The 13,546-nt window shown below is 40.9% G+C and overlaps 1 protein-coding gene across 2 annotated transcripts in view; it reads right to left on the reverse strand.

The window, feature by feature from the left end:
- Positions 1–13,546, reverse strand: part of LOC122551104 (stromelysin-1-like) — a 39,166-nt gene that overhangs the window by 8,629 nt on the left and 16,991 nt on the right. Inside the window, exons 5-7 of one of the 2 annotated variants that reach the window (XM_043692749.1) lie at positions 7,415–7,576; positions 3,348–3,528; positions 2,580–2,713 (exon numbers count right to left, since the gene is read on the reverse strand). In XM_043692749.1, coding sequence (XP_043548684.1) covers positions 2,580–2,713; positions 3,348–3,528; positions 7,415–7,576 — 477 coding nt within the window. The remainder of the gene's footprint in view (positions 1–2,579; positions 2,714–3,347; positions 3,529–7,414; positions 7,577–13,546) is intronic. The other variant, XM_043692750.1, reaches the window with a different exon arrangement.

The following is a 13,546-nucleotide window of genomic DNA, read 5'->3' on the forward strand; positions in this document are numbered from 1 at the left end:
GAGTGTCTATGTGTGTGTCTATGTGCGTGTGTATGCGTGTGTCTATGTGCGTGTCTGTGTGTGTGTCTGTGTGGCAGTGTGTGTGTGTCTATGTGTGTCTCTGTGTGTGTGTATGTGTGTCTGTGTGTGTGTCTATGTGTATGTGTGTCTGTTTGTGTATGTCTGTCACATTTTTCAGCTCTGACTTGTTATTAATATTGAACACAGTCTGAGATCTATATAACTGGTCATTTCACCAAAACTATAACATTTAAAATTTGTTGCAGACTATGAAAGGAACCAGTGACTCCTCCAACCTTAGTCATAACCATTTGCATCAAACCAATTGTATGATACAAGCTGCTGTATTCAGCTTGTGATGCATTTTATATGACTGTGTGTTAATATATAAATGCTATCTAATGCCATACTCAGCTTCATATCAATTGGTTGGTTATCAGTTCCCTAAAGCAGCTCTTATTTTGTTCTGGTGGTGCTGAGGATAATTACTTCCAATTTAGGAAGGTCCCAAGAATTAATTCAAGGTGACTGTCTATATCATTGTCTGTGTGGTGAACCCACACACCCACAATATGCAACAGTGACACTTTATATTGTGGATGTGGTGAAAAACTAAAAAGGAGAGATTCTAAGATATAATAGAGGATAAAGAGAAAGATGTAGTGGTACTATAGGAGAGAATGCTGAGGATAGGCACAATCGGATTTGTTCATTCACAGGATAAGGGCACTTCTGGCTATGCCAGAATTTATTGCTCATTCCTAATTTCCCAGAGAGCAGTTACAAGTCTACCACATTGTTTTGGGTCTGGAGTCACATGGAGATATAGTAAGGACTGCAGATGCTGGAGCGTCGGAGTCGGTAAAGTGTGGTGTAGGAGAAAGCACAGCAGATCAGACTGGGCCCAGTCCTGAAGAAGGCTCCTGCCTGAAACATCGACCTCTTGTTCCTTGGATACTGCCTGACCTTCAGTACTTTGTCTGGAGTCACATGTAGACCAGACCAGGGAAGGATGGTAGTTTCCTGTCCTAAAGGATATTAATGAACCAGCTATGGTTTTCTCTGACACTTAACAATAGTTGGAAATGTGTTGCTGGAAAAGCGCAGCAGGTCAGGCAGCATCCAGGGAACAGGAGAATCGACTTTTTGGGCATAAGCCCTTCTTCAGGAATCGGGCTTATGCCCGAAACGTCGATTCTCCTGTTCCCTGGATGCTGCCTGACCTGCTGCGCTTTTCCAGCAACACATTTCCAGCTCTGATCTCCAGCATCTGCAGACCTCACTTTCTCCACTTAACAATAGTTTCATGGTCATCATTAGGCTCCTAATTCCACATTTTTGTTGAATTCAAATGTTGCCATCTGTCAGAGTAGGAATTGAACCTGGGTCCCCAGAGCACAATCGGGATTAACAGTCCACCAAAAATTCCACTAAACTATTGCCTCTCCTAGTGGTTCAAACAACTTCTCCTCAACAACTACTCCAAAATAAATTACAAAATAAATCAGCATGGTCAAAATTGATTCTTGGGCTACATTAATTTGGGACATGACATGTGGTAAGTGTAAAATATCTGGGAAGAAAGAGGGGACTGAATCTGCACAATTTGGCCAGCAAAAAGTTGGAGAACACTTCCTGATACTTACACGGTAACCTGAGCAGACCTGCCTTTCTGCCAGTGTGCTGCCATCGGTTTGACGGGGAGCTTGGTGCATGATTTTGGTCTCCATAGGTCCAGGTTCTGTCCTCTCTTACCCTTGCTGAGACAATCATGTGTTTATCGTCATGGGGCAGTGCCATAACCAGCAATGCCCTTGCCAGTTTCTCCATTTAAAAGATATTATCTACCTTTCAGATGAGGAAATTCAAAGTTTCTTGTGTCGTTACAGAGTTAGTGGAAGTACGTGTTGCAGGAGAACATTTGTGAAAAAGTAATAGTGTTAAATCTTGACAAGGTCATCAGAGGAGTTAAAGGCCTGCAAATTACACATCTATTAGCTGTTGAGGGGATTTAGAGAGGGCACTGACCGAATCTCCACAATTTGCTGCATAATTCATACCATTTGCCATTCGCTTCTTCACATACAATAAAATTTATCTCACTCTCAGCCCCCATTCTTCTTAAAAACTTGCAGTATTTGTGTATTAATTGACAATTAAACCCACAGCAGAAAATTTGTTTTCATAATGAACAGCACAAGTCCCTTTCTAACACATGATAATTGCCAATGCAGTCCAGTCCAGAGAGGGGCAATTTAAATTGTTGAAGCTCTGTTGAATTCCTGCCTGTTTTACATTTTCTTCATGATGTTAAAAACTGTAAATCTCACAAAGGCCTGTAATTCTTGCCACACTTTCTGAGCTGTCATTTCTAGCAATTTACAATTCATATTATTCTAAGTTGAAGAGTGAAGGTAAAGCCCAATAGGCTGTGCACATTCTGTAGCAAGGGGTTGACCCATGCATTTTGCTTCATTTGAAAACAAATTCTGCACAAACTATATTTGGTGTCTGAGCACTGTGCACTGGAAATATGTGCTATAACAGACTTATTGTAAAAATACGTAAGAATGTGTAACCTGTGAAAAAAACAACATCGTTTCTCCTTTGGGGACTCCTGCTGTACTCAACAGCAGCATCAATATTTGATGTGATACTTGGCCAAGTGTTGTTCACTGGGGTTATCTTTGAAGACCCTGCAGTCTTGTAGAACCTGAAAAACAATGAACAAGGTTACATCGATGGTTTACGTGATTGATGGGATGGTTTTCTACTTTTCTGTCGACAGCTAGAGCACTCAGTCATTTGTACCGAATAAGCAACTATCTCAATATACTTTCATTCATCTTTATGGGGAGGAATTGCTGTGCTTGCTACTTTAGTCAGGAGCTTTCATTATATGCTTGCACATAGAATTATTTCCCCACTAATTAGTCCGTTTCAGATAAAATAATCTGATTTCATTGCTAATTACTTTGTTTTGAGAATACTCGGTCAGGGAAGGAATACATGAAAAGAAACAAATTAAATGACTAGTAATGTGAGCAAAGTAACAAAATAGTTGGAATATCATTGATCCGTTGGAATCTGAAAGCAGTTGTTTGGTAATACAGAATTTGAATATTGTTGTAAAGTACATATTTTGTCAAAACATCTTTGTTTTGCAATCATCAGGATTTTTTGCATGAATACCAATTCAAAGAGAGAACCAATATTCATATTTCTTGAGAGGAGAGTGCTTATTGGTCGTGAGGTGAATCTGATTGGTACAGCTGTTGCCATGCAGACTGTAACTAATAATGCTGATTTTTAAACTGAGACGACAAATTCACGAGTATGATATTTACCCATTCTTGAAGAATAAAACAGTTCTGTTTATTTTAACAGCAGCATCCATGAACACATCTGGGTCACTCATCAATGCTTCTTTTGTTGAAGTCTGGCCTGGTATTTGAGTTGGGCTCTGGCCTGGTGTTTGTTTCTGAGTTGGCATCTGGCCAAGCATTTGTGTGGTCATAACTGGTGGTCCTAAATTTAAAAATATATGCTTTTAAATGTGAAGTGGTCTGTAACTCAAGAGAATCTTCTAAAGCTATCTATACACATCTGCACTTGCATATACAGATTTCATGTGCATTTGTAAATGATCTGTATAACATCAACTGAATCTTGTTAATAGTTTAACAGTTGTCAGAACTTTGTTTTCCTACAGCTCATATTATGATTAGGGTCATCATTCACTTCTATGTTATTGGCTGATGCAGTATAATTTAGATAAATGTGAAGTTAACCACTTTGGTAGCAAAAACAAGAAGGCAGATCATTCTCTGAATGGTGAGAGATAGGGAAAGGGAAATGCAGTGAGACCCTGGTGTCCTTGAGAGTAAACATACAAATGCAGCAGGTGGTGAAGAAGGCAAATGGCATGTTGGCCTTCATAGTGAGAGTACAGGAGTGTCTTGCTGCAATTCTACAGAGCCTTGGTGAGACCACACCTGGTTAGAGTCATGCCTGACACACTGGAAGATGGTTGTGGTTGTGTAGAGTCAATCATCTCAGCTCCAGGACATCTCTACCGGAGTCCCTCAGGGTAGTGTCCTAGGCCCAACAATCTTCAGCTGCTTCCTCAATGATCTCCCCTCTGGAGATAAGGCCAGAAGTGAGGATGTTCGCCGATGATTATACAGTGTTCAACACCATTCGTGACTCCTCAGAAACTGAAGCAGTTCATGCTCAAATGCAACAAACCTGGACAACATCCAGATTTGGGCTGACAAGTGGCAAGTAACATTCACACCACACAAATGCCAGACAATGACCATCACCAATAAGAGACTCTCTAACTGCGGTGGTTAGAGGGTCTCTTATTGTTGATGCTCATTGACATTCAATGGCATTATCATCACTGAATTCCCTACTATCAACATTCTTGGGGTTACCAATGATCAGAAACACAACTGGGCTCACCACATAAACACAATAGCTACAAGAGCAGGTCAGAGGGATACTGAGGTGAGTAACTCACCTCCTGACACTCCATTTTCTATCCACCCTCTACAAGGCACAAGTCAGCAGTGTGTTAGAATATTCCCCACTTGCCCTGGATGGGAGCAGCTCCAACAACACTCAAGAAGCTCGACACCATCCAGGAGAAAGCAACTCGTTTGATTTGCACCACATCTACAAACATTCAATCCCTTCACCACTGGCGCTCAGTCGCAGCAGTGTGTACTATGTTGTGGTTCTTTTCGCCGAGCTGGGAATTTGTGTTGCAGACGTTTCGTCCCCTGTCTAAGTGACATTTTCTGGGTGATATTTTCTCACAGAAGCACTTCACAGGAGCCTCCCAAGCACTGAGGATGTCACCTAGACAGGGGACGAAACGTCTGCAACACAAATTCCCAGTTCAGTGAACAGAACCACAACAATGAGCACCTGAGCTACAAATCTTTGCACAAACTTTGAACACCTACAAGTGTGTACTATCTACAAGATTCACTGCAGAAATTCATCAAATATCCTTAGACAGCACCTTCCAAATCCATGACTACTTCCATCTAGAAGGACATGAGTCTTGGGAACACCACAATCTGCTAGTTTCCCTCCAAGCCACTCACCCCCTGGCTTGGAAATAAATTGCTGTTCCTTTGCAGTCATTGGGTTAAAATCCTGGAATTCCCTCCCTAAGGGCATTGTGGGTCAACCCACAGCAGGTAGATTGCAGCGATTCAAGAAGGTAGCTCACTCCCACCTTCTCAACGGCAAATAGGGATGGTCCAGCTAGCGACGTCCAAGTCCCATAAATGAATAAAACAAAAACTTGGAGTATTGTGTGCAGTTTTGGTTCCTTATCTGAGGAAGGACGTGCTGACTATTAAGGAAGTGAAGCAAAGTTTTACCCACCTGATTCCTAGGATAGCAGGACTGATGTATTAAGAGAGACTGGGATTGGTTAGTACTATATTCACTGGAGTTTAGAAGATTGAAGGGGATTTATTTCATAGAAATCTATGCAATTCTAACAAGACTAGACAGGGTGAATAAACGTTCATGATGACTGGGCAGCCAGACCCTGGGGTCACAGTTGAAGGACGCTCCTTCCATTGACTCCGCCTAGTTTTCCCTTGCCTCGGGAAAACGGCCAACATAATCAAAGACTCCCCCACCCTCCCGGTTATACTCTCCTCCATCAGGCAGAAGATACAAATGTCTGAAAAGGACACCAGCAGATTTAATAATAGATTCTTCCCCACTGTAATCAGAGTTATGAACAGATCTGTGTTAGAGCTGACCTTTCTCTGCACCTTCTCTGTAGCTGTAGCACTATATTCTGCATTCTATTCTATTATCCTGATGCACTTATGGAAGGCATGATAGCACACAAAATAATATTTTTCACTGTACCGTGGTACACATGACAGTAATAAATCCAGGCAAAATTAAATACAGGATAGGCCATACAGAACTGAGACAAGTACAAATGTCTTCACCCAGCCAGTTGGGATCCTGTGGAATTCTCTGTCACAGAAAGCAGAGAGGCCAAAACATTGAATATTTTCTAGAAGGAGTTAGATAAAGCTCTTAGATCTAAAGGGATCAAAGAATGTGGGGAGGAAGTGAAACCAGGGGACAGAGTTGGATGATCAGACATGATCGTATTGAATGGTAAAGCTGGGACAAAGGGGCTGAATGGCCTCCTCCTGTTCCTATTTTCTATGCAGTCCCAAAACAATCACACTGCATCTTCATTTCGACAAATTGTCCACAGTCCAGTATCTATAAATATTAATCATTTTATACAGTACACACCAGTCTGACAATTTGACAGACTTACCTGTGATGCAACTTTAGTGCAACAATCTGACTTTGCAAGTGCAAGTGTGCATCCCCATCTCCCAGTGGCACAAAAACAGCCTTATAAATAATGTGAATTAAAGGGCAATATTATTGCAATATAAACCCAACAATTTGGTACTGGAGGAAAGGCTGACCAATATTTTAAATTCATTTCAAAAATTGAAGATGGCACAAGGCTATATTAATGTTGAGATGTTGGGAAAGGAAAACTGAATTTTTATATTATTACTTTAAGAACATATTTTTGTGAAAGTAAGTCAATAATTAATTCTGGGAAATGCTGAGAGTAGGTGAGTTGCACAATATTTTGTCACATGCAAACTTATAATTATACTTCTGTTCCACAACTTTTGAAATGGAATTTCCATAGGATTTCTCAATATCACCCTGTTTAATTTAGCAGAAATAATTGCTGAAACCTCAGGAAAATTATAGCATAAAATATTTATGCTGTTCCTCCATAGTTTCCACTGCATAAGAGATCAATGGAACCCCTTTACCTCCAAGTTTGCAAAACAGAAAGTAAGTTGATACTGAGTCATGTGAAAGAATTAATTAAAAATGATTTTGACCTGATTTTAAAAATTGAAAGAGGGATGGAAAAGAAAATCTTAAGATATTTTAGACAATAAAATTCAGAATTAAAAGGTTCTGTACTCAGTGAGGGAATAAACAGACAGGAGGTGCAATAGCTTTTGGTGCAGTCTCTGACCAATTAAGCAATCCATTAGATTCTAAATTCTCAGGTTTGTTTTCAAATCTCTTGATGACCTTCCATCTCCAATCTCTCACATTTCTTCTGGGACATCTCTACTTCCACAATTCTGCTTGTTTAGTATTCCTAATTTTAATCTCTCTACAATTCGCTCCCAATGCCTTCTGCAGTAAAGGTTCTATGCTCTGGAATTTCATCTGAGACCTGCTCTGTCTTTTTAGCTCTGTTTCTTGTTGGACTGGAATTATAACTTATCACTTCACCCAAACTCATCTCCCTTAAGCAGCAATATACTGATTCTGATTAGATTAAAAACATCACATAAAGTCAATCTTGTTGTACCGTATAATGACTGGATTCTTTTCACATCATCACTTGGAAGCGTATACCCGCCTGTGTCCACATAATTATACTTGTGATACATCAAAGCATTTTTATCCTCAGAATGATTGAGCCCCAGAGAGTGTCCAATTTCATGGGCAGCAACAATGAACAAGTTGATTCCTAAATAAATTAAAACATTATGTAAAATATCATTATTAATCAAAAAAATTCATTATTTATTTGCATGGTATCTTAATTCTTTTGTCAATCAAACATGTTGGTACTGAAATTGGTTTTAAAATAAGTTAAGAATTATACAGCGATGATACCTCAGACTTCAGCTTTTCACTAATATGGTTCCTATAGGTCACAAATCTCTACTGTTTCAAAGTTCACCCAGTTCAAATGAACTAGAAACTGAGCTGAAAAGTGAAAATAAACAAATAACACTTTTAATCTATAATCAGCTGAGCTCGCAAATCAATCAATACACAATAATGTAAATTGCAAAATGCTAAACTTCTGATACAGAGTCCAGATCATTTGACCCTAAGCTTCCTATTTCCTGCCACAATATGATGATCAACACATTATTGGATACCATGGCTTTTCCCTTTTCACCATGTACTCCTTTACTTCCAGATTTGTCTTTGTGTGGAGTCCCTTCCTGTCAGCCTTGAGGTGGTGGAATGTTGTTTTCTTGAGTGGGGACAGTTGTTCTGCTGGAGATTGGTGATCCAGGCGGCCACATATTTGAAAAACTGGTTTGTCAGAGCAGGCCTTGAGGTAGCAATGGCGTAGGCATAGGGTCTAGCAGAAGTTAGTTTATTTGATTCTAGGTTTCTAAGAAATAGACAAATGTATGAAGATTTTCTAGAATGATCATGGACTGCAACTGGAAATCTTCCTTCAAGTTAGAAATTAATCTTTTGACTTTTGGGTCTTGCGACATCTTGGTACTCAGTCAACATTCATCAATGATTGGTCCAGGAAAGATCAGTCCTCACATAAATCGAATAGAACAGACATCACTTTGATCTTTGACTTGAACAGCAATACAATCAAGAGCTGCCTGTGCTTTGATATTAAATCTGTCTGTGTGGTTTTATTTGTTATTCTGCCTGAAGAGGGTAAAAGACCCAGTACAACCCATGGACAAAACCAACGTCATCACAAAATTCCATGCAAGGACTGCCACAAACGCTACGTAGGACAAACATCAGTGGTGACCTCCAAGTTTGTCCTGGATGGGGTTCCTGGGGTTTGTGGTGATGTCATTTCCTGTTCGTTTTCTGAGGGGTTGATAGATGGTATCTAGATCTATGTGTTTGTTTATGGCGTTGTGGTTGGAGTGCCAGGCTTCTAGGAATTCTCCGGCATGTCTTTGCTTAGCCTGTCCCAGGATAGATGTGTTGTCCCAGTCGAAATGGTGGGTTTTTTTCCTCCGTGTGTAGGGCTACGAGGGAGAGAGGGTCATGTCTTTTTGTGGCTAGCTGGTGTTCATGTATCCTGGTGGCTAACTTTCTTCTTGTTTGTCCTATGTAGTGTTTGTGGCAGTCCTTGCATGGAATTTTGTAGATGACATTGGTTTTGCCCATGGGTTGTACTGGGTCTTTTAAGTTTGTTAGTTTTTGTTAGAGAGTGTTGGTGGGTTTGTGTACTGCTAGGATTCTGAGGGGTCTTAGTAATCTGGCTGTCATTTCTGAGACTTCTTTGATATATGGTAAGGTGGTTAGGGTTTCTGGCTGTGTTTGTTCTGCTTGTCGTTGCTTGCTCTTGAGGAATCTGCGGACTGTACTTTTTGAGTATCCGTTCTTCTTGAATACGTTGTATAGGTGGTTCTCCTCTATTTTCCGAAGTTCGTCTGTTCCGAAATGCTGCTAGGAAATCTTTCTTGTCAGCATCTCGGTAATTGAAATTTAGTCCTTTGACTAGTACCGCTTTTTCTGTGTCTGATAGGGTTCGGTCTGAGAAGTTCTTTATCCATGTCCCTGTGTTATTGGTTTTGTCTTTGTTTGTGAGTTTGTCAAGTTTTTTCTTGACAAACCAACAACACACCCATGGGATCTCCGCTATCAGGATTCATAGCAGAAGCGGTAATGCAAAGACTAGAACAAACAGCCCGACCAACCATCAAACCAAAAATCTGGGTCCGCTACGTAGATGACACCTTTGTCATCACAAAACGAAACAAGATAGAAGAGACATTTAACATCATCAACAACACCCTCACAGGCATAAAGTTCAGCAAGGAGGAAGAAACTGACAACAAACTCGCATTCCTGGACGTTACAGTCGAAAGAAAGGACAATGGAGAACTACAAACCTGCGTATACAGAAAACCGACAAACACTGACCAAATACTTAACTACACCAGCAACCATCCCAACACACACAAAGCTGTATCAGAACGCTATTTCAACGAGCCACCACACACTGCAGCACAGACGAACTTCGGAAAACAGAGGAGAACCACCTATTCAACGTATTCAAGAAGAACAGGTATGCAAAAAATACAGTGCGCAGATTCCTCAAGAACAATCCGCGAAAAGCAGACCAAACACAGCCAGAAACCCTAACCACCTTACCATATATCAAAGAAGTTTCAGAAATGACAGCCAGACTACTGAGACCCCTCAGAATCCTAGTAGCACACAAACCCACCAACACTCTCAAACAAAAACTAACAAACTTAAAAGACCCAGTACAATCCAGGACAAAACCAATGTCATCTACAAAATTCCATGCAAGGACTGCCACAAACACTACATAGGACAACAGGAAGAAAGTCAGCCACCAGGATACACGATCACCAGCTAGCCACAAAAAGACACAACCCTCTCTCCCTCATGGCCCTACACACGGAGGTAAAAAAAACACCATTTCGACTGGGGCAACACATCTATCCTGGGACAGGCTAAGCAAAGACATGCCAGAGAATTCCTAGAGGCCTGGCATTCCAACCACAACACCAGATCTAGATACCATCTATCAACCCCTCAGAAAAACGAACAGGAAATGACATCATCACAAACCCCAGAAACCCCATCCAGGAGAAAGATATAAATAGAAAGCAGGAGACAACAGCTTCGCTTCACTTGGAGGTCGCCTCTGATAATGTTACCTAGCCAGGTAATGAAACGTCTGGATATCAAACCTACAGCTCAGCGAGCAAACCTTCACCCTATAGAATATGCATTTCTAATGCAGAATCTGACCATTACGGGCATGGTCTGTGAAATATGACCATCTGAAAAATCAAAGGTTTCCTGATTTACAATCCGGATGCCCTCTGCAGTTCATATAATCTTAGTGTACCTTTTAAGAAAGAAGGATTATTGCTCATGCATAATTCCATGAGAGGTTGTAATGTGTCACTATTCAACTTGTCACCATTTAAAGTCCCAAATCAAATCCACTCACGCAGCAAATAATCTTAGCAACTTTTGAAAAGATTTGTAGCCCAGGTTGAGGTTCTGGGTGTAGATTTGCTCGCTGAGCTGGAAGGTTCATTTTCACACTAGGTAACATCTTCAGTGAGCCTCTGGACAAAGCACTGCTATTGTTTCCTGTATTCTGTTTATATGGTTGGGTTTCTTTGGATGTGTGATGTAATTTCCTGTGGAGATGTCATTTCCTATTGTGATGTCATTTCCTGTACTTTTTCTCAGGGCATGGTAGATTGAGTCCAAGTCAATGTATTTTCTGATAGAGTTCCAGTTGAAATGCTATGCTTTTAGGAATTCTTGTGCATGTCTCTGTTTGGGTTATCCTAGGATGGATGTGTTGTCCCAGTCGAAGTGGTGTCCTTCTTCATCTGTATGTAAAGATACTAGTGAGAGTGGGTCATGTCGTTTATGGCTAATTGATGTTTATGCATCCTAGTGGCTAGCTTTCTGCCTGTTTGTCCGATGTAGTGTTTGTTACAATTCTTTCAAGGTATTTTGTAAATGACATTAGTTTTGTTTGTTGTCTGTATAGGATCTTTCAAGTTCATGAGCTGCTATTTTAGTGTATTGGTGAGTTTGTGGGCTACCATGATGCCAAGAGGTCTGAGTAATCTGGCAATCATTTTCAAGATGTCTTTGATGTAGGGGCGAGTGGCTAGGGTTTCTGGACGTGTTTTGTCTGCTTGTTTGGGTTTGTTGCTCAGAAATCGGCGGACTGTGTTCATTGGGTAGCCATTCTTTTTGAATACACCGTATTGGTGATTTTCCTCTGCTCTGCGTAGTTCCTCGGTGCTGCAACATGGATTGGCTCATTGGAATAATGTTCTGATGCAGTTTTGATTGTGGATGTTGGGACGATTGCCTCTGGAGTTCAGTATTTGGTCCGTATGTGTTGTTTTCCTGTAGACGCTGGTTTGAAGCTTCATTGACTATTCGCTCGACTGTGACATCTAGGAATGGCAGTTTGTTGTTGTTTTCCTCCTTTTTAGTGAATTTTAAGCCAGTAAGGGTATTATTGATGGTCTTGAAGGCTTCCTCTAATTTGTTTCGTTTAGTGATGACAAAGGTGTCATCCACGTAGCAGATCCAACGTTTGGGTTGGATGTTGGCAGAGCTGTTTGTTCAAGTCTCTGCATTACTGCCTCTGCTAAGAACTCTGATATCAGAGATTCCAAGGGTGTTCCGTTGGTTTGTCTGTAGGTTTTGTTGTTGAAGGTGAAGTGGGTGGTAAGGATAGGTCCACTAGCTTGATGATATTGTCCTTGCTGATGAAGTTGTGGTGTTTGATGCATGTATCTTAGGGTCTTCTAATAGTCTAGTCAATGTTTCCTTGACCACGTTAATGCTGATTGATGTGAAGAAAGAGGCTTATGTGTTGATGAGGCAAGATGGTACAGATGAGGTGATAGAGAGTTACAGATCAGCTAGGAAGGATTTAAAGAGAGAGTTAAGAACAGTAAAGAGAGGACACGAGCAGTCTTTAGCAAATAGATTAAAGGAGAACCCTAAAGCTTTCTATAGGTATGTGAGGAATAAAAGGATGGTTAGGGTAGGAATAGGTGGGAAGTTGAGTGTAGATCCTGTGGAGATCGGAGAGATGCTAAATGAACATTTCTCATCAGTGTTTACTCAGGAAAAGGAGAATATTGTTGAGGAGAAGAATGAGGTACGAAATATTAGACTACAAAGGATCGAGGTTAGTTACACACAGGTGTTATCAATTCTAGAAGGAGTGAGAGTAGACAAGTCCCCTGGGCCGGATGGGATTTATCCGAGGATTCTCTGGGAAGCTAGGGAGGAGATAGCAGAGCCTTTGGCTTTGATATTTGTCTACGGGTTTAGTACCTGAGGACTGGAGGATTGCAAATGTTGCCCTTGTTCAAGAAGGGCAGCAGAGATGACCCAGGTAATTATTGACCAGTGAGCCTTACTTCTGTTGTAGGAAAGGTTTTGGAAAGGATTTTGAGAGATAAGGTTTATAATCATCTAGTAAGCAACAATTTGATTTCAGACAGTCAACATGGTTTCGTCAAGGGTTAGTCATGTCTCACAAACCTCATTGAGTTTTTTGAGAAGGTGACCAAGCATGTAGATGAGGATAGGGAGTTGACATGGTGTACATGGACTTCAGTAAAGCCTTTGATAAGGTTCCACATGGTAGGCTGATGGAGAAAATGCTGAGGCATGGAATTGAGGGTGATTTAGCAGTTTGGATTAGAAAGTGGCTTTCTGAAAGAAGGTAGCGAGTGATGGTTGATGGAAAATATTCAGCCTGGCGTCCGGTTACTAGTGGTGTGCCACAAGGATCAGTTTTGGGACCACTGCTGTTTGTCATTTTAATAAATGACTTAGACACAGGCATAGGTGGATGGATTAGTAAGTTTGCAGATGACATGAAAGTCAGTGGAGTAGTGGACAGTTTGGAAGAATGTTACAGGTTGCAGGGGGATTTGGATAAACTACAGAATTGGGCTGAGAGGTGGCAAATGGAGTTCAATGCAGCTAAATGTGAGGTGATGCACTTTGGGAAGAATAACAGGATAGCAGAGTACTTGGTCAATGGAATGATTCTTGGTAGTGTGGATGTGCAGAGGGATCTTGGAGTCCATGTACATAGAACCCTGAAAGTTGCCACCCAGGTGGATAGTGCTGTTAAGAAGGCATACGGTGTGTTAGGTTTCATTGGTAGAGGGATTGAGTT

The sequence above is a fragment of the Chiloscyllium plagiosum genome, chromosome 6 (assembly GCF_004010195.1).
Source record: "Chiloscyllium plagiosum isolate BGI_BamShark_2017 chromosome 6, ASM401019v2, whole genome shotgun sequence".
Lineage (NCBI taxonomy): Eukaryota > Metazoa > Chordata > Chondrichthyes > Orectolobiformes > Hemiscylliidae > Chiloscyllium > Chiloscyllium plagiosum.